The sequence below is a fragment of the Cibotium barometz genome, chromosome 31, assembly GCF_041138505.1.
Source record: "Cibotium barometz isolate CiBa-2024 chromosome 31, ASM4113850v1, whole genome shotgun sequence".
NCBI classification, from domain to species: domain Eukaryota; kingdom Viridiplantae; phylum Streptophyta; class Polypodiopsida; order Cyatheales; family Cibotiaceae; genus Cibotium; species Cibotium barometz.
In genome coordinates, this window is record NC_141076.1 from 54,353,015 (window position 1) to 54,379,593 (window position 26,579).

General features: G+C 47.6%; 1 protein-coding gene across 6 annotated transcripts in view; it reads left to right on the top strand.

Annotated features, from left to right (window-relative positions):
• The window catches only part of LOC147621055 (potassium channel KOR2-like), a 41,712-nt gene extending 15,393 nt beyond the window's left edge, over positions 1–26,319 (top strand). For 4 of the 6 annotated variants that reach the window (XM_086825305.1, XM_086825301.1, XM_086825303.1 and 1 more), the window contains 6 exons: positions 22,369–22,444; positions 22,546–22,840; positions 24,873–25,009; positions 25,097–25,463; positions 25,557–25,659; positions 26,057–26,319. In XM_086825305.1, the coding sequence (XP_086681431.1) occupies positions 22,369–22,444; positions 22,546–22,840; positions 24,873–25,009; positions 25,097–25,461 (873 nt within the window). In that variant the 3' untranslated portion in view covers positions 25,462–25,463; positions 25,557–25,659; positions 26,057–26,319. Of the gene's footprint in view, positions 1–22,368; positions 22,445–22,545; positions 22,841–24,872; positions 25,010–25,096; positions 25,464–25,553; positions 25,660–26,056 lie in introns of all 6 variants that reach the window. The other 2 variants (XM_086825306.1, XM_086825304.1) reach the window with 1 other exon arrangement.
• The last annotated feature ends 260 nt before the right edge of the window (positions 26,320–26,579 follow it).

The following is a 26,579-nucleotide window of genomic DNA, read 5'->3' on the forward strand; positions in this document are numbered from 1 at the left end:
GGGAATGTGGGGAGAGTGGGGATCTTCACGTGCTTCTCAGCCATCTCAAGAAAATCTACCATCTCAAGGGTTCCAAGGTCTTGTGAAGGGAGCGTGGGTGGGGAAAAGAATGAAGAAGAGCCTACAAACACTATGCAAGGTGGCTGTCCAACAGTGATGGCCGCCTTCTACCCGTTCTCCAAGTCCCGAACAACCCAAGAAATCTCCAATCAGCACCAAAAAACAGTAAACCCTCAAGCTCCCACTGTCTCCAAGTTTCAAGCCAAGTGGGGCTTTGATATCATGTTGGAATGCACAACGAAAAATGAGACAACTGCTGTGAGAAAGAAACCGTGGAAGTGTAGAGAGAGAGAGAGAAGCTGTATAAACTCTACTATATACACAAAGATCTGGTACAAAATGGAGTGTGGGGGCAAGGGTGGTATTTATACCACCCTTGCCCCCACACTCCATTACTATATACACAAAGATCTGGTACAAAATGGAGTGTGGGGGCAAGGGTGGTATTTATACCACCCTATGCTGCTGGTCGGCCAGCCAAAAAACAGCCGACAGGGTGCACACATGTCCACGATTGGAAAAAGACCAATCGGCCAGCACATATGTAGTCGGCCAGGACAAGACAGCCCCCACAACCAAATAAATACCACCCTTGCCCCCACACTCCATTACTATATACACAAAGATCTGGTACAAAATGGAGTGTGGGGGCAAGGGTCCCAATCGGCCAGCACATATGTAGTCGGCCAGGACAAGACAGCCCCCACAACCAAACACAGGGAAAAAACATGGAAAAAATGGAGAGAACTCTTGGGCAGACACACCCACAACAGAGGCCCTCACTGAGTAATATGGTACAGACAGGAGATGACTGCTAACAACTTCCACGTTATTCTCCTTTTCTTTCCATCACCTCATGGTGGCAGCTAGAGCCTATAAAATTTTTCTCCCTCCACCTTGGATACAATCACATGCAAATCACTTGTGGCATGTAAACAAACCTCTTCGATGGTGGAAGGCCTCTCTGACAATTGGCAATCCTTTTTACAGCCCACAAAGTCATCAAGCAGTGTATCATGAATAAAACGTTCCTCAGGAGATAACTCCTAGAGAGATTTTCCAAGTTCAGTACACATAACCTTGTTCTTGTGCTCATCATTCTTGTGAGCATGACGATAAACCTTGATATTTACATTTTGGTCTGAAACCAACTGATTTGGCGAAGAGTCCATACTAAAGCACGCATTGTAGAGTGTTTCTCTCGCTCACTGTACACACACGCGCGCACAAACACACACACAGGTCCCCCCCCACACACACACGCGTGCATGTAGCACACATGCGCGCGCGCGAGTGAACGCACTCAACTGCATAGAGGAGATTGACGTTGTCGCTGGACAGAATCTTTCACCCGGTCGCTGGACAGGTTCGTGAACCAGTCACACACGCCATCACCCAAAACTCTCTCTCTCTCTCTCTCTCTCTCTCTCATGGCGTGACGCCTTTGCTCCTTCGCTGCTCGCGCTGCACGCTGGTGGTCTCCCTCGCTCTATCGCGAGGTTCGCCGCTGCTCTCACTATTCGTGCTGCCCTTCGTACCTGGCGCTGCCCTTCGTACCCACCCCGCCCAAGCTGCCCTGCTTACACTGCGCACCCCTGCTGTACTGCGCTGCAGTGCTGACTTGCTCGCGTGTACTTGCGTTGCCAGAAATACTGTGTGTCCGCCCTGCGCCCCTGCTTCCGTGCTGTACACAGGCGCGCTTCCCCTCCGCCTCTGCTGCTCGCCAGGCCTTCCCTTTTCCCACCCGTACACTGTGTGTCCGCCTTCCAGGCACACACAGCCGCGCTTCCCCTCACACTGCATTCCCCCTCCCTTTTCTCACCCCTGCTCGCCAGGCCTTCCCTTTTCCCACCCGTACACTGCGTGTCCGCCTTCTAGGCGCACACAGCCGCGCTTCCCCTCACACTGCGTGTCCACCCTGCACCCGTGCTTCCATGCTGTACACAGGCACGCTTCCCCTCCGCCTCCGCTGCTCACCAGGCCTTCCCTTTTCCCACCCGTACACTGCGTGTCAGCCTTCCAAGCGCACACAGCCGCACTTCCCCTCACACTGCGTGTCTGCCTCCGTTTTCCCACCCTTGCTCGCCAGGCTTTCCCTTTTTCCACCCGTACACTGCGTGTCCGCCTTCCAGGCACACACAGCCACGCTTCCCCTCACACTGCGTGTCCGCCTCCCTTTTCCCACCCCTAGCCTTCCCTTTTCCCACCTGTACACTACGTGTCCGCCTTCCAGGCGCACACAGCCGCGCTTCCCCTCACACTGCGTGTCCGCCCCCCTTTTCCCACCCGTACACTGCGTGTCCGCCTTCCAAGCGCACACAGCTGCGGTTCCCCTCACATTTCGTGTCCGCCTCCCTTTTCCCACCCCTGCTCGTCGCCAGGCCTTCCCTTTTCCCACCCGTACACTGCGTGTCCGCCTTCCAGGGCACACAGCCGCGCTTCCCCTCACACTGCGTGTCCGCCTCCCTTTTCCCACCCCTGCTCGCCATGCCTTCCCTTTTCCCACCTGTACACTGCGTGTCCGCCTTCTAGGCGCGCACAGCCGCACTTCCCCTCACACTGCGTGTCCGCTTCCCACCCCTGCTCGCCAGGTCTTCCCTTTTCCCACCTATACATTGTGTGTCCGCCTTCTAGGCGCACACAGCCGCGCTTCCCCTCACACTGCGTGTCCGTCTCCCTTCTCCCACCCCTGCTCGCCAGGCCTTCCCTTTTCCCACCCGTACACTGCGTGTTCGACTTCCAGGCGCACACAGCCGCGCTTCCCCTCACACTGCGTGTCCGCCTCCCTTTTCCCATCCCTGCTCGCCATGCCTTCCCTTTTCCGACCCGTACAGTGCATGTCCGCCTTCCAGGCGCACACAGCCGCGCTTCCCCACACTGCGTGTCCGCCCCCCTTTTCCCACCTGCCCTTGCTCAGGCCCCCAAGGTAGCAACTAGGGGAAATAACACAATGAACCTACAGGAGCTGGAGGCATACATCAAGACAGTGGAGGAAAACACCAAGAAATTACTGGGCGAACAAAAGAAGGTGCTGGACAGGGTTCTGAACCAACATAAAAAACAGTTGGAAGGCCTCCGCAAGGAGATACAAGGAAAGAACAACAAGATTGAAGAACTGACAGCCCAAGTGAACCACCAGGAAGAGGTGATTCAGATGTTGAAAGAGACCTAGCTGCAACAAACAGGAATGCCAGAAGCTGCCCGAATGATAGGGGAACTCCGGGCAGAAATGGAAGCCCTAACGGCTACGATCAAGGACCACACAGTGGAGGAAGGGGAACTGAATATTCAGGAGGGTTTAAGGACTGACTTGGAGCAGTTGAAAGCTGCGAGTGATAAGCTGCGGGAAGAGCTGAAGACCACGAAGAAAGATTGGGTGGAGGTGGTGAAGAAGCACAAACCCCCGCAGAGCATCATACATGAGACTCTTGAGGAGGAGAAACGGAGGAAGGATAGGGCCCTCCATGTGTGAGTACGGGGGCTACAGGCGGGGGCTACCCCAAAGGAGGATGCCATGACACTTTGCCAGATGCGATCGCCCCCCCCCTTTGTAGACACATCGAGGGCAGGAAAGGATATGACACGAGAGCGACCCCTCATCATTAGATTCCCTGATGCCACCAGCAGACAGGCCTTCTTAGACAGACGGGCTGCCCTCAAGGGCACATAAGTGTACATGGGAGATGATATCACTCCAGCACAGGTGGCACACTGGCGTGAGGCGATGGTGACTATTCATGAGGCCCGCAGAGCAGGCAAGTGGGCTATCTACAGAGATGGTAGAGTCATTATCACCGAGCGCCATCCCAAATAGGGACGCGGGGTCTATGAGACCAAACACCTGGGGTTGGCAATATGGAACTGCAATGCTGTGGTCGAATCCAGGAGGCTTGAGCGAGATTCTCACAGGTAGGGATGTCATTTTTTTTACAGAGACTCATCAGAGCCCTGAGAGGGGCTTACCATACATAGCCGGGTATGAGTGGGAGTCAGCTTTTTGAGGAGAGATCCGCACATCAAGAGGAGTACGTGGCTCTGGGGGGGTAGCTGTCCTTTTTAGATCCCATCTCCGACAGATTCTCAGCATCGTCCGGAAGGATGAGGATGCACGATATCTTTGGGTGCGGCTACAGCCTAGCAGTGATAGAGTCATCCACATTGCTGTGTGTTATTTTGCACCACGCCCCTCCCCTTACGCCGCACAGCATGGCCAGTCACTCACCGTACTTACCATTATATGAGGATATCATGGAGTTCTCACAGTTGGGGGAAGTCCTACTCGGGGATTTCAACGCCAGGACGGGAAGTCAGCAGGTCCCACTACTCGATCTAGACGACCCTATCAGACTACAGGAGCTGGACATCACTGACACAGGGCTGCAGCGATCATCACAGGACTATGAGGAGGTCACAGTGTGGTCTCGTTATCTATAACGGGATGTCCCGATGGCCCTCCTCCGTGCCCTCACCTCCTTCCCTCGCTCAGGAGGTACTAGCACTGTGGACTACCTTATGGGATCTCCGGCTTTGGCACACCTTATCCCCGACTTCTCCATTCCGCCACCCCCTTTTGAAGCTGACCATGCCTACCTCTCTTTCACTCTTACCTGCACACCACCCATCCCTCCACCACCTCCCCCCATCTCACATTACACTCAGGTCCTCTTTGATCACACGAGCTTGACCTTGTTTACTGCAACCACATCTACTGCCAACTCCAGGATGTGGAACCTACTGTCCCCCTATCCACCCTCACAACACAACTCACCACCATACTCCACACATCTGCCACAGCTTCTTTCATCTGCACGCATGCACGCAGCGGTCTACCGCCAAGCCACCTTGCGGTTCCATGCCCCATAACAGTTGGTATGGTGACGAATGTCGGGCCACACGCTCCCGTCTTAAGCATGAGGTACGAATTGGGCAAATCACGAAGCGCCAAGTGCAATGGATTTCTCAACGGCTCACCCGACGCAAGAAACGGGAGTTCTATGCTCGGAAAGAGGATGAGTTATACCGACTTTTCTTAGGGCCGAACTGCAAAGAGGCATGGAGGAAACTTCGAGAACATCCCCCTCCCACACCTATCACCTGCCTAGACACATGGCACTCCTATGCATGCTCCCTCTATCATATCCCCCATCAGCCACCCCTACCCCCATCACCGGACCCCCACCCCACCACCTCCACCTTCTTCACAAAGGGCATGGTCCTCAAGGCCATTCGTAGACTATGCAATGGGTGAGCCCAAGATCATGAGGGACTCGCTGCCGAGTACATCTTGTATGCCCATGATACCCTAGCGCCCCTACTAGCCTACATGTTCAATAGAGCCCTTTGTGAAGGATTTCCACCCTCTTGGTCCACCAACACCATCACCCCCATCCTTGAAGTTGGAGATCCACTTGATCCTAATAACTACAGGACGATTATGATTGGCCACACATTGGCCAAACTCTATGGATCAGTGCTAGAGGCGGAGCTCAGTTCATTTGCAGAGAGCCAGGGATGCAGAGCCTCAAGACAGGTTGGCTTTCGGAGGAGCTACTCTACCCTTGACCACATCTTCACCCTCCGTGCCATCATTGAGGAGGGTAGAGCATGACACCAGAGGATTTACTGCTGCTTTGTGGATTTCCGCAAAGCTTTTGATACTGTACCCCGAGCCCGACTCTTACACCGTCTACAGGAGATCGGAGTCCCATCTGACATGGTTTGGAGCATCATTGCCCTCTATGAGTCCGTCACCGGACGAGTGAGAGCCCCAGGAGGTACATCACAGGAGATTTCCAGCACCATTGGGGTGAAACAGGGCTACCCTCTATCACCCACTCTTTTCGGCCTCTACATTGATGAGATCTCGAGCTTCATTGATGGATTAGGCGGGGTTGCAGGCATATTGATCCCCATACTACTTTATGCAGATGACATCGTCGTCCTCTCAGACTCAGCCGAAGGGCTTCAAAGATAGCTGGATGCCTTACATGACTTTTGCACTCAGCAGGACCTCTCTGTTAACCTTGGTAAAACGAAGGTAATGGTCTTCAATACCTCTCGCCCCATCACATCCAGATTGAGCTTCACATATAGAGGGGATCCTGTGGAGATTGTCTCATCCTATGTCTACCTTGGTGTCACTTTCAGTGGCCCACGCTTTACCATGCTTCCCGCAGCACATGCTAGAGTGACGCGGGATATGCAGCCTTGAGCTTACTTGAGCGGCAGTGCTTCTAGGCACATTTCCAGGAGCCCAGGACGAAGGGCTGGCTTTTTGACACCCTCGTCACACCAGCCTTGATGTATGAAGCAGCTTTCTGGGGGCCAGATTTATCCGATGAGGATTGGCAGTGAGTTGAGAGGCCCCAGGTCATGATATTCTCCCGTATGATCCGCAGCAAACCATCAGTCCCACACCAGATTATCCAGGCAGAGTTTGCTGCAGCCCCGATGGTAGTAGAGGGACTCTTCCAGACAGTCACGTACCTTCATTGCATCAGTCACATGGATCCCCACAGGTACCCGAGGCTTGTAGGCATATGCTCACTTATGGTAGTGCTATGTGTGAACAGGGCTTAACCAAGGGCACTTTTTCCCATGTGGTTTTTTCCCTTGGACATCAAGTGTGAAAGGACACTCTAACATATAATATTTTGTACTTCTATATTATATGGATGTGGCACACATGCAAGGGTTGACTTGCATTTTGTGGATACCACACTTTTGGCTCTCTCTCTCTCTCTCTCTCATTTTTGTGTGTGAGCTTCTCTACCCTGCACCTAACCCTAATGTGCAGGTTTGTGTGTGTGAGTGTGTGAGTCCAACACCCAACATTTGGTATTAGAGCTGGGAGCTGGGAGCGGGCCTTGGAAAACTGCAGCTGGAAAAAACCTTGCGAAATTCCGTCGAAAACAGGCGTTCCGTCCGTCGCCTGCATTCTTCCGTCGACGCTGTGTTTTTCGATCGCCGGATTGTCTGGTTCCGTCGGCGCTCCTCCGTCCAGCCACCAGAATCGGGCGGCACTAGTGGGGAGCCCACCACCACCGCCCAGCTCGCGGGGCGGCACCGCCATCTACAGCCACCGTAGCTCCGTCAGCGCCCCCAGGCGGCTGCCCAGACCCGTTGACGGTCAGCACCGGCGTCGCCCCTCTGTCCCGTTCCGTCGACGCCTGCAAACTAGCCGCCACGCAGTCCGACGCGCCCCCGCTCCGTCACAGCCACCGGTCGCTGTTCCCCTGCTCCGGATGTCCTACGTCGTCCGTTCTGCTCGGCCTCCTTCGCCGTCGCCCACCGCCGACCTGCTCAGCAGTTCCGTCCCCGTCGGCTGGTCCGGCCGTCGACTGCCGTGTGCACCCTTCGACCTTCCGCTCCGGCCAGACTGCCTCCGTCGACTCCATTCCGCCCAGAGCCCGCCCGTTGTCAGTTCCGTTGCCGCCGGGTCTCCAGCGCTGCCTCGCCTGCGCCTGGCTTGGCAATTGCGTGCGCCTCTTCCACACCTGCAGCTAAAGTGCCTCTGCTAGTCCGCCATCGCTAGCGACTCCAGCACGCCTAGCCGACGACTCCGCTTACCTCCTCGTTAGCCCACGACTCCGCTTACCTCCTCGCTGGCCCACGACTCTAGCACACCTGCTCGCCTAGCCGACTCTAGCGCCCACCTGCTGTTCTCCCGCCAATGACTGGCCCGTCGGCTGCCCAAAGCCATCCGCTCGCCCTGCAACCGTCTGCAGCTCTGCGCAGCTCCACCGGCTCCCACCGTCAACTGTATTCGACTGTCTGCTCCAAACCTGCTGCTCTTGCCTGAAGGTATTTCACTGTACAAATTTTTGGTCAAATACAAATACAGATTTTGTAGCCATTCCAGTGCAGGTCATATGCAGATTTTGCAGGCACTTCTGTGCAAGTCAGATTGAAAGAAAAATTGCAGGTCCAATTTGGGGAATTTACCAATTTCAGGACAAATTGAAAAAATTGGGCATTTTGCTTTGCCTGCAATTTGGGGGTTTTCGAAATTGAGGTCAAAATCAGCAAATTGAACCTCTTACATTTGCAGAAATTTGGGGCTTTTGTGAAAATTGGCCAATTAGATGCACATTGAAGTGATTGGAGTGCATACAAATTGGGGATTTTCTGATTGGAGCATGTAATTGGGCATTACAGCTGCGATTTGTCGCGTATGTATACATTGTGTGTAATTGGACAATTTGGTGCAGGTTTACACTTGCTTTGGTTTGCAGGCATACATTTGCACAGGACATTTGGTTGCCTGGCAGTGCACATTGGTGCTTGGTTTGCTTGCAGATATATTTTGTTGACATGGCACAGAATGCTACAGATGTATTTGGTGTGCTCACCCAGGAGGACAAGCTGGATGGATCTAACTACTCCCTCTGGAGTTTCATGTTCCGTAATTTGCTGGTAGCCAAAGGGCTTTGGGGCATCGTGTGTGGTGATGACACACGCCCACTTACCATACAGGTAGCCACGCCTCAAAGGGGAGGTGCTCAAAGAACTCCTGATGTAGATCCTGCTCCCACACAAGAGCAGAAGAGATGGGACTCTAGAGATGCACAGGCCATGTCATTGATAGCCCTTTCAGTGAAAAGGACTGTTATTCCGCACATTCGTTCATGCAAGACATCGAAGCTTGCATGGGACACATTGGAAGCAATGTATCAGGTACGCAACGAGGCAAGAGTTGCCTACTTGAAAAGGCAATTGGATCTTCTTTCTATGGATGAGGGTGACTCTATGGCAGATCATCTCACCAAAGTGAAAGATTTGCAGGAACAATTGCTCAACATTGATGAGGTTATCCCAGATAGACAAATGGTCACAAACACTCTTCATTCTTTACCGCCTTCCTACTTGGGCTTTCACACCTCTCTCAACCTCTCGATGAGAGGAGGTGGTGATCCCGTCACTTTTGAAGAGCTCGTGGGTTTACTCTTGCAGGAAGAGCAAACAAGAGCAAACTTATCGAGCAACCGTGGTGGAGAAAAGGCATTTACAGCCAAGGATAAGGGTAAAGCAAAGAGCTTTAAGCATGGGGGACAACAGTCTAGCAAGGCTGGTCATGGACAGCCCTCTTCTAGTGGTGAAAAGTCTAACAAAGGAGATGCAAACAAGCCCAAAAAGAAGGGAAAATGTCACTATTGCCATAAGCCTGGACACTACATCAGTGAATGTAGGAAAAGGATTGCAAAAGAGAAAAAGAAAGAAGCAGGCAATGCAGTAGCAGACTCTTCGGATGACAAAGCACAGCAATCAGCTAATGTAATCCAGGAAGAGTACACTTTTTTGGTCACATGCACTAGTGACACACCAAGTGCTTCAGACACTGATATGTCTTGCATTGCATCTGACAGACAGCATGCATCATGGTATTTTGATAGTGGTGCTTCGAGCCACATCACTTCATGCAAAGATGTATTTCAGCACTTGGTTTATGCTTCAAATGGCCGCACTGTATCATGTGCAGATCATACCACATATCCAGTAAAGGGAATTGGTAATGTCATACTTATTGCAGCCAATGGTGCCAATATATGTATGAAAAATGTATTGTATGTTCCAGGGATAAAGAAAAATCCGCTCTCTGTCTCAGCCATAAACGACCAAGGTTTAAAGGTTGAATTTGAAGATGGGAAGTGTTTGGTAAAAGACTCATCAAAGGGTTATGAAATAGTCACTTCTGGAACACGATACAAAGGCTTTTATAAGCTGGACAGCTATGACAAGCGCACTTATGATGCAAATACAGTGGCTGCCCACACTCCTGCTATGCATGATGCAGAACTATGGCATGCTCGTTTTGGGCATGTAAATTTTCAGAGTTTGATGCTTTTGCAGAAGCATCGTATGGTTGATAATATGCCGCCTCTTGAGTCTCCACCAAGACATGTATGTGAGGGGTGTATTTTGGGAAAGATGCAACGGAAACCATTCCCCAAAGATGGAGCTCTTAGAGCTGAAAGTAAATTACAGCTCATACATAGTGATGTATGTGGTCCAATGCGGACACCATCCATAGGGGGGCATCTTTACTTCGTCACATTTATTGATGACTACTCCAGGTTTGCTTGGGCTTACCCTTTGAAAGCAAAAGCAGATGTGTTTACATGCTTTCGACACTTTGTAGCAATGGCTGAAAATATGTGTGCATGTAAAGTCCAAACACTCCGCTCAGATAGAGGTGGAGAATACATGTCAAATGCATTCAAGGATTATATGCTTCAAAAGGGCATCAAACACCAATGTACTGTGCCTTATACACCGCAGCAGAATGGTGTAGCTGAAAGGAAAAATAGATCTCTCATGGAGATGGCAAGATGCATGGTGAAAGCACAAAAGTTGCCTCACAAATTTTGGATGGAAGCTATAATGTGTGCAACTCATGTGTTGAACAGGTGTCCAACAAAAGCTTTGAAAACCATAACACCATTTGAGGCTTGGTATAGCCGAAAGCCAACAGTGGATTATATGCGTACATTTGGGTGTTTGGCATATGCACATGTGCCAGAACAACTCCGAACAAAGCTAGATGACAAAGCAATTAAATGCATTTTTGTGGGCTACAGCAATGAAAGCAAAGGATACCGTCTTTATAATCCAACTACACGAAGGATTTTTGTCAGTAGAGATGTGGTATTTGCTGAAAATTCAGAACAGCCCATGTACATCTTGTATAAAAGCAATGATACAGGCATACAGGACATGTTTGATGGACTTTTACCCATTGCAATTAGGGGGGATTCAGATCAGCCAGCCCCTACACAAGAAAATCCACATGTAGAACATGTGGACCAGCTAGCCATTCAGCCCCCTTCTATGGAAGAAGTGGAAGATCTTGTCAGGGAAGAGGAAACAGCCATAGACACAGCCAAGTCAGTGCCAAGATGGTTGCTGAAAACTTTGCAAGAAAGCAAACTTGCAGCTCCACTCACAGGTAGAACAAGGGCTAGTTCCAGCCATGCTTTGAATGTACATCGTGGTGGGGAGTCTGCATTTGCAATGGGTGGTCTCTTTGATTCAGAAGAGCCTTCTTCTTATGAAGAAGCACATGAGAATGAGCATTGGTTGCAAGCTGAAATTTCTTCTATCATGAAGAATAATACATGGGATCTTGTGGAATTGCCTAAAGGCAAGCATGTAATTGGAACAAAGTGGGTGTACAAAGTCAAAAGAAAGTCTGATGGTACTATTGACAGGTACAAAGCAAGACTTGTGGCTAAAGGCTACTCCCAAAAAAAGGGAATAGATTATGAAGAGACTTTTGCTCCTACTTCGAGAATGACCACAATAAGATCAGTGATTGCATTGGCTACCCATAAAGGATGGAAAGTGCATCAATTGGATATCAAAACTGCATTCTTAAATGGGGATTTACAGGAGGAAGTATATGTAAATCAGCCCATTGGTTTTGTAGTTCCTGGTGAGGAACATAAAGTATGCAGGTTGCACAAAGCATTGTATGGGTTAAAGCAAGCTCCAAGAGCTTGGTATGATAAGATACATGCTCATCTAACCAGCCAAGGTTATGAGAATAGTCTAGCTGAAAGCACATTGTATGTGAAGAAAACCGATGCCGATATTCTCATAGTCATCTTGTATGTAGATGACATGCTCATTACAGGTACAAGCAAAGCACAAATTTCAGATTTCAAAGCTGATTTGAAAGCTGAATTTGATATGTCAGATTTGGGGCCTTTACACTACTATCTCGGCATACAATTTATGCATACAGATGATGGCATTGTTATGCAGCAAACTAAGTACATAAAAAGTTTGCTAAAAAGGTTTCACATGGATGAATGTAAGCCCATTTCTACTCCGGTAGAACCAGGTGTACGGCTTACTATGCATGATATTGGAGAGCCTTTTGAGGCCGGCATTTACAGCCAGGCAGTGGGATGCCTCATTTACTTGTGTAACACGAGGCCAAACATATCTTTTGGGGTGTCTTTGCTGAGCAAATTCATGCACAACCCAGGCACAAAGCATTGGCAAGCAGTCAAACGCATTTCTCGATATCTTAAGGGTACCCTGGATCTTGGTTTGTTCTATCCCAGAGGAGGCAGCTTGCAGCTTTATGCATACAGTGATTCAGATTGGGCTGGTGATTATGATACCAGGAAATCCACCAGTGGGAATTGTTTTTTTCTTGGCAGCTCATGCATATCTTGGTTGAGTAAAAAGCAACCCACTGTTGCTACATCTACTTGTGAGACTGAGTACAGGGCAGTCTTTACAGCTACAGTAGATTGTGTATGGTTGAGGAGACTATTGGCTGATCTTCGTGAGTGTCAGCAAACACCCACCACCATTCTCACTGATAGCCAGAGTGCTATGGCCGTGGCACGAAATCCAGTATTTCATGCACGTACCAAGCACATAGAGATTCATTATCACTATGTCAGAGAGAGGCTACATGCAGGGGAGATCAGTTTATCTTATTGCCCTACACAGGATAATGTTGCAGATCTATTCACAAAGGCTTTACCTCGAGAAAAGTTTGAAGCTTTCCACAAAGCTTTGGGCTTACTCTCATACAGAGAGTGATCTGCTACCTTGTACAGGTTCACACTTCCACTACAGGGGGGATTTGTAGGCATATGCTCACTTATGGTAGTGCTATGTGTGAACAGGGCTTAACCAAGGGCACTTTTTCCCATGTGGTTTTTGCCCTTGGACATCAAGTGTGAAAGGACACTCTAACATATAATATTTTGTACTTCTATATTATATGGATGTGGCATACATGCTGTCACCAGCCTGGACATTTCCCAGTCTGAAAGGGGTCTGGTGGACTCCAGGATGTCTGAATATTTGGAAAGTACAAGCTTTGGGAATGGGGGATTATCCTAGAATACAAAGGACCACACTCCTAAAATTTAGGAGAGTTGCTATTTTTGGCCCGCTCCGATGGAAATTCTGTTCGCGTCATTACATGTGGAATTGAGCAGATACCAAGAGTTGGCAAAGTGCCTATGATAGAATGTCTACCAGTTGGGATATTTTTAGAGGTAAAGATTATGGAAGGACCCATCTCTTAGATTGGGACATGTGGCAAGAAAGTAGACCAAAGTGAGACAAGTGGCCTGACACTTGTTAGAAAATGGATCAAAATGAGACAAGTGGCCTCACACTTGTCACTTCAGCTATTGTGTGGCTCTCCACTTGTCATTGTAGCCTTCTCTTGCCATTTTAGCTCATGGGAGGCTCAAATCTATAAATTGGAGAGCTCTCTCTTCATTAATGGAGACTCTCTTGCTGCACACTAGCCTCTACCACCGTTGAAGGCTTCTCTAATGATGGCTACTCTCTTTCTCTCTCTCTTGAAGGCTGCCCATGAAGAATACCGGCTGTTGGGGACTGTTTTGGAGGCTTCCATCGCGAAGAAATACTGAAGGCAAGGGTATTCAATCATTTATTATGATTTCTAGCCATTGTATGTGTTGTACCAGCATTTGTACTTGCTGTACTTGCTGTACCAGCCACTGTACCTGCTGTACCAGCCATTGTACTTGTTGTACCAGCTTCTGTACTTGCTGTACCTGCTGCACCGCCCACTGTACCTGCTGTACCAGCCACTGTACTTGCTATACCAGCTTCTGTACTTGCTGTACCTGCTGTACCAGCCACCGTACCGGCTGTACCAGCCACTGTACCTGCTGTACCAGCCATTGTACTTGCTGTACCAGCCATTGTACCTGCTGTACCGGCTGAATGGAGAGTTGTACTTGCTGTACTAGCTCTATTGCATGAAGACCCGTGGTTTTTGGGGAAGAATCAGTACCCACACGGAGGTATATGGATTATATTGTTGGCTCGGCATTTCTACAGCCTATGTTCCGGCTTGGTAGCCTTGTGTTGGGCTGTGCTATGGCATTTGTATAGGGATAATCCGGCATCTCCCGTGGGGAGAGTAAGGCCCTCAAAGCTTGTACATGATATTATTCTCCTTGGGTAATAAAATACTCCAAGGGGGGGGGGGGGTCGGCCCATTCCGGCCTCTATGCGGTGTTATGTGTGCAAGCTCCATTTTCAGCATTTGTGGATGTTTTGTCCAGCTTTATGTTTTATGCAAAGTGATGATGGATATGTGTTAAGGCTGTGGCCATGTTTAAATGTTTTAATATGCATTGATGGTATCAACAAGTGTGTCAAAGGCCCTAGTCCCCCGGGCACCGCTGCTATGAGTTACATTGGTATCAGAGCATAGGCTTTCTTGGAAGCGGAGGCTTCCTTCTATCAATAAGGAAGAGAAAAGATCTGGAGTGGGGACCACACTTACCATCATTGCTATTAAGCATGGCCAGCCACTTCAGAGCCTATGAAGCAAGAGCATGAACAATAGACAGCTTGATCTAAGGATTTATGAATTCACAAAATTTATCTTGGAAGTATGGAGTTGGCTTTATGTGCACACGTTTAGCACTCTTTCCATATGGATATTGTGGATTATATTATCAAGCTTACAGGCAAGCTATATGGAGATATATCTCAAGATATCTTAAGGATATGGTGACGAGATATTTCTGTTGGCTTCATGACCAACCTGGCAAAGAATAGCTAAGTATACTTTGAGTTTGCAAAGTTGGTGCTTTTGCTATTTACTATGAAGTGTTTTTGATGTTCACTAACCCTTGTATAGCTATGCAAGGAGAAAGGTGTTGTTGTTTGCCTTGAGATGGTTTCAGGGAAACATTGTTTATGGCTCCCTTTAATGGGATGAATTCTTTTCATGGCTCCCTTTATTGGGATGGAATATATCTATGGAGATTTCTTTCTTGTCGAGATTTATATAGATATTGGGCTTAACAGGCAATTTCTATGGACGAATCTGTTCGAGTTTATAGAGAAGAAATCTTTGGTTATCTCATGGATATGATGCTTTTATGGATTAAGTTCACCTCTACTCCAAGGTGTGTGGTTAGCACGGAGTATGTGGTAAGAGTTATGGTATACAAGGATTATGGTATACAGGTGTATGGATTCTTGGACTTCTTTTCTAGGAATTTGGATCCATCCTCAGGTTTATGGATTATGTTTATGGCTCCCTTTTACTGGGATGGATTATTCTTTTTGGCTCCCTTTATTTGGGATGCATTGGACTTATGGAACTCATGGTTCACTTACCTTGTGTAGTGTTCTCTTGTCCTACGTGCTCTCTTGAAGATTGTTTTTACCATGTGAGGGTGGAACAATAGAGAGCAGATGGAAGGGAACCATGGGCACTTCAAAGGGTAGTGACAAGGACAACATACCCTGTGTAGTGTTCTCTTGTCCTACGTGCTCTCTTGAAGATTGTTTCTACCATGTGTGGGTGGAACAATAGAGAGCAGATGGAAGGGAACATGGGCACTTGAGAGGGTAGTGTGAGTTGGTGGCCGAAATGCCTATAAACTATGTGTAGCAGAAATGCGTATGGAACACCAGGTTATCTATGCCTGCGAGTGATTGTTTTCAGGACTCCTTGTTTAGCAGCCCTGTGTAGTATTTCTCTTGACCTAAGTGCTTTTCAAGATGTTGCTACCTTGCTTGGTAGAACATAGAGCCAATGGTAGAGAATATGGGCACTGAAGTCGGGCCGGGCGTCAAGGCAGTTCCTTGGTGATCTACATCGACATACCATTGTTTTCTAAATGTTGAATTTCATATGCATTGGCACAGATTATGATATCTGGACTTATGGGACTGTTTTGTCTCGCCCATTTATCTTGGGACATGATTATGATATCTGGACTTATGGGACTGTTTTGTCTCACCCATTTATCTTGGGACATGATTTTGATATTGGTATTATGCAGACTTATTTTGATATTGGTATTATGGAGACTTATTTAGTCTCGCCCATTTCTTTGGGACATGGATTCTTCAGTTATATTGGATTTTTTGAGACTGTCTCGTCTCGCCCAATCGATGGGACATGATTATATCTTGAATATATGGCTTGAAGCTTAAAGTTGCGGACGACTTTTAAGAAGTTGGGGAGGATGTCACCAGCCTGGACATTTCCCAGTCTGAAAGGGGTCTGGTGGACTCCAGGATGTCTGAATATTTGGAAAGTACAAGCTTTGGGAATGGGGGATTATCCTAGAATACAAAGGACCACACTCCTAAAATTTAGGAGAGTTGCTATTTTTGGCCCGCTCCGATGGAAATTCTGTTCGCGTCATTACATGTGGAATTGAGCAGATACCAAGAGTTGGCAAAGTGCCTATGACAGAATGTCTACCAGTTGGGATATTTTTAGAGGTAAAGATTATGGAAGGACCCATCTCTTAGATTGGGACATGTGGCAAGAAAGTAGACCAAAGTGAGACAAGTGGCCTGACACTTGTTAGAAAATGGATCAAAATGAGACAAGTGGCCTCACACTTGTCACTTCAGCTATTGTGTGGCTCTCCACTTGTCATTGTAGCCTTCTCTTGCCATTTTAGCTCATGGGAGGCCCAAATCTATAAATTGGAGAGCTCTCTCTTCATTAATGGAGGCTCTCTTGCTGCACACTAGCCTCTACCACCGTTGAAGGCTTCTCTAATGATGGCTACTCTCTTTCTCTCTCTCTTGAAGGCTGCCCATGAAGAATACCGGCTGTTGGGGACTGTTTTGGAGGCTTCCATCGCGAAGAAATACTGAAGGCAAGGGTATTCAATCATTTATTATGATTTCTAGCCATTGTATGTGTTGTACCAGCATTTGTACTTGTTGTACTTGCTGTACCAGCCACTGTACCTATTGTACCAGCCATTGTACTTGTTGTACCAGCTTCTGTACTTGCTGTACCTGTTGCACCGCCCACTGTACCTGCTGTACCAGCCACTGTACTTGCTGTACCAGCTTTTGTACTTGCTGCACCTGCTGTACCAGCCATCGTACCGGCTGTACCAGCCACTGTACCTACTGTACCAACCATTGTACTTGCTGTACCAGCCATTGTACCTGCTGTACCGGCTGAATGGAGAGTTGTACTTGCTGTACTAGCTCTATTGCATGAAGACCCGTGGTTTTTGGGGAAGAATCAGTACCCACACGGAGGTATATGGATTATATTGTTGGCTCGGCATTTCTACAGCCTATGTTCCGGCTTGGTAGCCTTGTGTTGGGCTGTGCTATGGCATTTGTATAGGGATAATCCGGCATCTCCCGTGGGGAGAGTAAGGCCCTCAAAGCTTGTACATGATATTATTCTCCTTGGGTAATAAAATACTCCAAGGGGGGGGGTCGGCCCATTCCGGCCTCTATGCGGTGTCATGTGTGCAAGCTCCATTTTCAGCATTTGTGGATGTTTTGTCCAGCTTTATGTTTTATGCAAAGTGATGATGGATATGTGTTAAGGCTGTGGCCATGTTTAAATGTTTTAATATGCATTGATGGTATCAACAAGTGTGTCAAAGGCCCTAGTCCCCCGGGCACCGCTGCTACGAGTTACACATGCAAGGGTTGACTTGCATTTTGTGGATACCACACTTTTGGCTCTCTCTCTCTCTCTCTCTCTCATTTCTGTGTGTGAGCTTCTCTACCCTGCACCTAACCCTAATGTGCAGGTTTGTGTGTGTGAGTGTGTGAGTCCAACACCCAACAAGGCTTGCCCTGGAGGAGTCCTCTAGACAGCTAGCACTTGAGGGACACTCTGGAGTATGGTATGCACCAGTTTCCACTTGGTTCTCAGTATATGGGCTGTGCATGGACCGCCTACCCCCCCCTTCAGTACAGTTTGGACTCCCCTTTTTTCTGGCTATCTCACGAGGATACCAACCGGGTTATCCGGTTAGATCTTCTTAGCCTCTGCACACATTGCACATGGATCACACCCCCGGAGCTCCCCAGGAAGATGCACTTTTAAGAGACCACTTCCTCACATTCATTGAGGATGGATTCATCCAGCAGCAGCCGGGCTACTTGAGTGTTCACATGTCCCATGCCATGCGGATTGCAATTGGCCAGATACGGGTTTCTTCCCACCGCCTCTCAGAGTGGAGGACAGGTAGACTTGAGCGCATCTTCAGAGCCGGGAAGCTCGTACGGACACCCAGAGAGGAGAGGATCTGCCGACTATGCCACACAGAGGTTGAGACGGCGGAGCATTACATATGCCGCTGCCCAGTATACTATGAGATCCGTGGGAGGTTTCATTGTCTATTTTGTGAGGGATTCGGTCCACTCTCCGGGATCATTGACTTCTAGGACCAGCGTTGCCTGGGCCTCTTCCTGCTTGAGCTCCGTAGACACAGGGACACCTTCTTGAGACACAGGCCCCAGCCACCCGCCCCCTCCCTCGGCAGCCAACCATCACCAGTTTCTTCTGGACCCAGGAGGTGGAGGACACCGACATAGTGGATCTTGTGGACCCTCCACCACGAGCTGCTCTAGACCTACCTCCACCGAGAGGAGTTACCTCGGACCGAGCGTCGACACTCCAGCGTGCCCGACGCCCTCGACCCCCCCCCCCCCCCCCCCGGCCACGATCACCTCATCAGCTCCAGATCCAGGACATGCTCCACCGCCATCGAGCTACCTTTCCACGTGACATAGCTGAGGGAGACCTCTCGGCCATACTCGTCGTGGTATACCATCTACTCGGAGCTGATGTTGCTTCCATGTTTTTATGTTCTTAGTATGCCATGACGAGTTTCCATGGACAGTTTTGTATCACCCTAGTGAGAGAGCTATCTTTATGTTTTCATTCTGTTTTATTTTCCATTCCATGATGAAATATGCCATGGACATCATTGTACCACTTTGGTCTCATAGGCCCATTGGGTCTTTAGTAGACGCTTAATATATCTTTCTTTCTCTCTCTCTCTCTCTCTCTCTCTCTCTCTCTCTCTCTCTCACACACACACACACACACACACACACACCCATGCACACATTCTCACTGTCACTTTCACATCCACCTACAAAGGAGATGCATTGAACATTGTCACATCCTAGATTTACCTTTTCAAGCTTGATTTTCACGATGCATGGTAGCACAGGTCAAGTTTACTAGGGGCTATGCAGCTTTAGCCCTCCTTTTTGATACATTAGTCACTCTAGCAATGATGTATGGGGTCCCTTTCTAGGGGGCAGACCTCGGGGAGGAGGATTGGAGGACGATTGGGAGGCTCTAGGTCATCATTGTCTCTCGTATGATTTGGAGGACTTAGTACCACACCCCATCATCCTTCTCGAGTATGCTTGTGGTGGATCCTCTGAAGGTGGGAAGCATGACATTGACTCGGCCCAACACTGTTGGAAAGGCGTTTTGTGCCAGGAGGGTTTGCTGGACTAGTTGAGTTGGCCAGGCCTCCAACATTGTTACCGAAGGTGGGATTACCAAGGTTGGCTGTCATAGGGAAGGGTGGAAGGGGATCCCTAGTTGGTACGTAATTGAACCTCTTCTGACTATAGCAGCGTGTTGGGAGAAGACTCTTGGATGGGCTGACTGGACTACCACGGGAGCGTGTATTGGGCATACAGACGACACAAATATATGAGGTGAGCTAACAAGACTCCCAGTTTTGAGAGTCCCACCGAGCGTGCCAAATTTTAGTGTGCCTATAGTAGGGTTGCTTGCCCGGCACACTAAGGTGATGGTTCTCCTTAGGACAATATGTTCGGAGTCCTCAATGCTCACAACATAGTGCACATATGAATAGACAAGTTAGAACAGAGCATAACAGAAATGACAACTGGTCAACACTTGTATTACTCCAAGACACTGTTACATACCCTTCATTGTACCGTGTAAACCTAGCAATGGTCACAGTGAGTAGGACTACACACAATTCTCAAGGTTAAGGATAGGAGGTAGTACGAAGGATGAAGCATGAAGGATGCCCTCAAGGATGCGTTGAGGGATTATTTAAACCATTCCTGCAAGACATGGTAGAGTTGGTGGCATCTCCTATCTCTAGTAGATGCCATCGGAGTAATAGGCCTTTGGTGGAATCTCCTATCTCTGGTAGGTGCTTGTTGGAGTGTTAGTGTGGTGCCTTCAAATGCTGATCCATGCACCTCTCATGTATCCGTTGGCGGTGCGCTTCCATTTCTGGATAGTCCACCTATGGATAGTCCATTGAACGTTAGGGTGATCCACTGTGGCGGTGTGGCGGTGGTCCGGCTGGTGTGGGCACCCTTCGTAGCTAGAGCAACTTCATCACTCTGCCCCAATACATCAACATTCTGCAATACATTATGTGTGGGTGATACATGAGCTTGTGTCCCCGCATTCTCACCACGAGGGCGGCCATGAGAGACGACTTTCCACTCCTGGCGGATTGCTGGCCAAGATGGAGCCTTAGGCTGTGTCGCCTGAGAGGCACATTTGCGTCATCTCCTATGACCCCTAGCCCTAGGGCAATCCCTAGCAAAGTGCACTAGCTGGTGACAAACCCGGCATTGGTCAGGCCTACCTGCAATCCCTGTACATTCTTCAACAGACCGTTAGGTCCCGGAAGCAGCATGAAGTCCTCAATAAGCTCACTGTTGTGAGCAAGCATAACCCTGGGAACGTCGTCTGCCGAGGTAGTCACCACTTGGGCAGTAGAGGTCGGCAAGGCAGGGATAGGCGTAGGACCAGCCCAAAAGCTGACCCAATGGCCTCCAGCATCGGCCAATACGGGTGTGGCAGAATTGGGAATCTGAGTGTAAGAGGAAAGCGGTTCCAGTCTTTGTCAACAGGGTCGAAAAAACATCTTTCTTGGGCCCAATGGGAATGGGCTCCGAGGCTGCTTCCTCAGCATCGAAGTCCACTTGGATGAAGCCTCTCCCAAGAAACCTCACATCTTTGAAGTGGAGTGTGGAGTCAAAGGGCAACGCCACAAGTACCCCATCATCGGCCTAGAGACGGGATGAATGTGACCCAAAGATTTTGGCAATGAGGGTCGTTTTGGCATCTTTTTCTATCTCTGCAAAGAGGGTTGCGAGCTTGGCTTCTGTAAAATTAATGGTTCGCCCGGCCGGCCATGGCACTCGGGGGGGGGGGGGGGGGGGGGGGGGAATGATTAGCCATGATGCTAATCTTAGGGAGAAAGGCCAAATTGAACACAAGGAAGAACTTTCCAATGCTGTGGCTAAATGGGAAAGGGAAGGGAGAAGGCCCAATACCAAGGCCAGGCAGCAGGAAGAAGAGGCGGGCAGGGGGAATAAGGCGCAGCAGAGGGGGGAATGTCAGGCAGTAGAGGGGAGTGATGTAGGCAAGCAGAAGAGGGGGGGGATGCAGGCAGGGGAAAGTAGGCTGCAGAAGGGCTGCAACAAGCAAGGCGGGCAGCAGAGGGGGAAGGCACGCAGCAGAGGAGCAGGGCAGGTGAAGGCGGGCTGCAGAGAGGTTGCAGGCGAGCAGTAGAGGGGATGCAGGCGGGCAGAGGAGGGCGCACAGAAGAGGGCAAAGGAAGGCCTCAGCAGTCGGGGAGCTCTAAGGTGACCATCTGTCCATCCACGTTATTGCCTTCACTTTTGGAGAAGCTATAGAAACTTAATAATCCATGGGATGTGTTTCCACACGGACAAAGTTTCAAGTCCTGATCCCCGGACACCACAGGGTTCCCATCACAGCTTGTATTGGTTAACCTCTCATTCCCAAAGCTTGCATGCAAATTTTACAGAGACTATGTCACATTTGGTGATTTCAGTTGTGGCATCTGTGGTGGGCGAGATGCAGAGAGGCTATTGATGGCACATCCACCCTTATGGCGGAGCTGGTCCACTCCATTTGGCTAGACATCATCCACACTCTGCGAGGATGCTGGGAGTGCCTCACAGGCGCCTTGAAGCAGATGCAGTGGCACCAGGCCGCCTCCTTGGCATTTGGAGTTTGTCAATGGACCGACCGCCTTGGCAATACAAGCCCCCACCAGTGTGGCTTCTCCCCTCCTACCCCCCCGCACTGTATTCACCCTCCAAGAGCGGCCAGCCAGAGAGGGAGCCCCCTCTTGTTTTCTTTTTTTTTACCTCTTTGAAGGGATGCACATAGCAGGCTCCCCTAGGGCTCTGCTAGTTTTGTAGTCCACTTTTCTGCGTATGTTTCTCTTTTATGACTAATGAAGGATCTTCTTTTGAAGGGAAAAAAAAGAAAAACTTTTCATTTGCAAAGCATTCTTTCATCATATAGCCATGCAACCAAGATGAAAACTTTTTCAGAAATGCACAAAGTAGCAGATTCTCTTGTTTTGTCTTATAGTCTTGCCTAGATGTCCAACTATATCTAATAGCTGTTGGCTATTAGATGGAAAAGATGTGCTGTTAGCCTAGTAGTTAGATTCTTATATGCATAGCTCCTCAATTGGATCCTTGACATTCTACTTCCTGTTGTGTCATCAGCATTTGGCAGCAGTTAAAGGTCGCGAGGATATTGTGCTCTTCTTGGTGCAGGAAGGTGCAGACGTAAATGTTGAAGGTTAATTAACATCATGAATTCTTTTTTCATATGGATTGTTGATCCTATTCCTTCGAGTCTTTTTGAATAGCTTATTAGAGTAACAAAACTTTATGGTGCAGATAAATTCAATAACACTCCTTTGATTGAGGCCGTGAAGGGAGGCCATAATCATGTCGTAAAAATCCTGCGCAACGCAGGAGCGACATTAACTGAGAAAAATGCTGGAGGCCACTTGCGGAAAGCAGTATTGAGTGGAAATTTTGATTTTGTAAAGAGTCTCTTGGACAATGGTATAGATCCTAATTGTAGTGATCATAACGGTCGAACAGCTCTTCATATTGCTGCTTCAGAAGGCTTGACAATGATGGCTAAGGTATTAATCAAACACGGAGCGGATATTTATGCTAAGGACAGGTTTGTCCCTTCATATGCTATGTTTGCATACAGGCACATGTGTGTGCGCCCCCCTTTGCTTCTTGCAACAGCACATACATACATATACATGCATGCGCTCATGCACGTGTTTGTGTGTAATACATATAGATATAACTCAATGCCATGTCAATGGAGAGATTTTTGAATTTGGTGGGGTATATGCATCACAGATTTCTTCGATGAGAACTCAAATGTGGGAAAAATTGAGAGCTTACCCTTGGCTTTCAAATGCGTTTTTGTGTGGAGACTTGAATAACTCTCCTGAATATGATGATAACAGTAACCACAAATCGCATATGCTTGGCTCTGAAATACGTCAATGGCATAGAACACACACACACACACACACACATATATGTGTGTGTATATACATAGTACATACACATATATATACATGCATATACACACATATACACACATATATATACATAGATATATACACGCACACACACCACATATATATACATATATGTACACACACATATATATAAAATTATGTGTGTATATATGTGTACACACACCCACACACCCACACTTTTTTTTTTTTTGTGAAACCACTATTTTATCCTATATTTGAGAACCCTCAAAGTGAGAGGGTCTCATTAAAGTACATCTAAAAACAGTGGAAAAACACTTCATAGTTTTGCACCTCAAAACTGTCATGCAATGACTGATGTGATAATTGATGGAAGTATACGTACTTGTCAATCCGAGGTTGTGCAAACACCTCATAATTACAATCCAGCCATATTGTCCATCTAGCCCAATATCTGACCTAGGCAAAGAAAAGAGCATATTCCTATAGTTTTCGATGACTTTTATGGATTTCAAATATTGGAAAAAAAAGGTCTGGCCTGCTGGCTTTTGAGGGCTTCCCAAGCCTTTTTTTTCCAATATTTGAAATCCATAAAAGTCATCGAAAGATACCCAAGTTTATAGTTGTTTTTGCCATATTTGGGCCTTATTTTTTATGTCAAAAGCCTAAAATTCTGCGTTTGAAAAAAAGTTTGTAATATAACGATTCCTTATGCGCGTTGTGTGAGGTTTCCTTAAAAGGTCTAAGGGCTTCCCAAACCTTGTTTCTTTAATATTTGAGATCACGAAACTTACTGAAACATACTTATTTTTACAATCGTTTTAACCATATTTGTGTGTGATGGCACAAGCTAGTCTGAGTGTAGACTCATGCCCACCTGGTGGGGGTAGGATGTTGTGGGCCTCCTACGCCCCAGACATATCTTCCAAACATCCAAATTGTTTTTCCCAAATGTCACCCCATGGAATCTCGTTCGCATATATGAAAATAGACAATTCAGAAAATCCCTTGTGTCAATGCATACCCATAGCAAATGATTAAATACTCTCCATTTGATGATTGCACCACAAAAAATTTGGAGTTGCAATTTTCCGCTTTGTCAAAAACTCTCCTACTGGGAGTGTTCCCGTGAGGCATCTACATAGAAAAACCTTATGTTTTAAAGGCAATATGCTTTGCCATATCGTTCACAAACTACCTTTCCACTAGTCTAAGGACTTGTTCATATGCGACATCCAATCCACATGTCCCTTTATCCATGGTTGTGGAAGCAGTAATCTATATGCCCTTGCCACTCTTAGTCTACAAAGAGGAAACTCCGTAATATACCCTGGTCAGTTGCTCGTTAGCAGCCAATCATCCTGTTGTTGCCCAACCGATATATACGACATATCCCCATGCCTTGCTAGCTAAGCAACAAGAAGTCTCCATGCAGGGCAGTAATGGGCTCCCATTTGCCACCATCGTTGTGCTTGTGGAAATGATAATGGTATGCCTTCAATCGATATGACATCTCCCAATATGCAAATTCCTTTTAGCACAAAAAGGAATTCACACACACGTATGCATATGTATATGTACACACACACGCGCGCGCGCGCACATAAAGATAAAGATATATGAACATATTTATATGAAAGAACTTGTATCATACATTTTATGCTTGTATTAATTAATGTGAATTGATGGGAACAGATGGGGTAAGACACCAATGCATGAAAGCACACAGTTTGGTGCAAGAGTTTTCAAGAACCTATTCAAGGATGCAATGATGGAAAAGGAAGGGTATGCGGTTGATGGCACGGGGGTGTCATATGCAGAAAACTGCACAGGTTTTCCTCTCAACACTAGGAGTGGCTCGTCTTATTCAAATCTTACTACGCAATCACATCTGATTTGGTGTTGTTCATGTGATCCAGGTGATGAATCTTTACATGAGGTTGAGTTCAATAGTTCTTCAGATGAAGATAGGGGAACAGACTCTAGAGATAGTGGTGGTTTTGTAGACCAATGCTTGCAAATGTATGAATTACATGGCGATGCTGAGGTGGAAGTTAAGAGGAGGAGGTGTACAATTTTTGCTTGCCGTCCTTGGACTCCTCTAGAGGAAAGAAGTTATGGGCTAGTTGTATGGGTACCGGATACGATTGATGGCTTATTATGTATGGCTTTCCAACACTTCTGTCATACATATAATCATGTTTTGAATCAAGATATGGGAGAGATCTTGAATACAGATCTTATAAGGGACTCTGACAAAGTGTACGTGATTGATGACTCTTAAAGGTAAGAGTCTTTTCCCATGACTATTCTGTATGTACATGCAGTTAAAGTTATTATCAAAATATTGATTATTTTGTAATGTTTATACTGTAGTAGACATTGGTGAAATCATCATGGTGGGGTCAAATTCCATTCAAAAACCGTATCTAGCTGCTCTTGCATCTTTGCATCTTGAGGCATCATGCGGATGATTGTGGCGGTATGTATCTGCCATCTGATTGTTGTAATAGCAGCATGCAGACTCCGTGTGTGTGAGTATATTCAGATGTGTGTATCTGGCAGTCTAGGAGGGAGGTTACACTTGACGGTACTGCAGTAGGTGCTGCAAACTGTCGCTCTTTTTGCTCCTTTACTCATGTCTTTGAAATTTCCTGGAGGAAAAATGCTGAACTAGGCTTGTGTAATTGAGAGAGGAAGTGTCCCTTAAAAGTTCAGCAAGCAGGGGGCAGGACAGTATTGCTGGAAAATAACACTTGGGAGTGCAAATTTGCTTTTCCTTAGGCCCAAATGTTTTCTTTCTGGGATGCTGTGAGTAGATAGCTTATCCGGTTTTGGAAGTGATAATTGAGAAGTTTTTTTTTTTGTTTGTTTTTCAGACAGGAGCATGGAAGGCTTCTATTCAACTCCCCTTTGAAAAAACAAGGAGAGGAGAGGCTCATTCTTTGACATATTATTGGAACTGGGCAGCAGAAGCGGTTGCACCAGTTGCATCATAAAGATCTTGTAATGTCATGGTCTTTATTGTGAGGCATATGCACCTTTGTAAGCTTTTAATGCTGGTCTATATATCTTAAATGCATATCATGTACCTTTTCAGAAAGCATATAAAGTATGTAGCCAGTTTCATCACTAAAAGAAATGACACACAGGAAGGGTTTCAGCCCCTCAGTTGAAGGGGGGAGGTAGGCTGCAATCTATGTTTAGTTAATGTGTTATTGGATAGAGGGTGGATAGGTCTTTAGAGTAGTGTATCCTGCAATGCTTTGTCAAAGTTTTTGTGAAAGAAACCATTGACTCATTTGGCTTCATCATAGGGTAGTGTTGATGTAGAGGGTCGGCCTTATTATCAATGGCAGTCAGTGGGGAGACGCTATTTGCGCAAGCATAGGGGCTATTAAT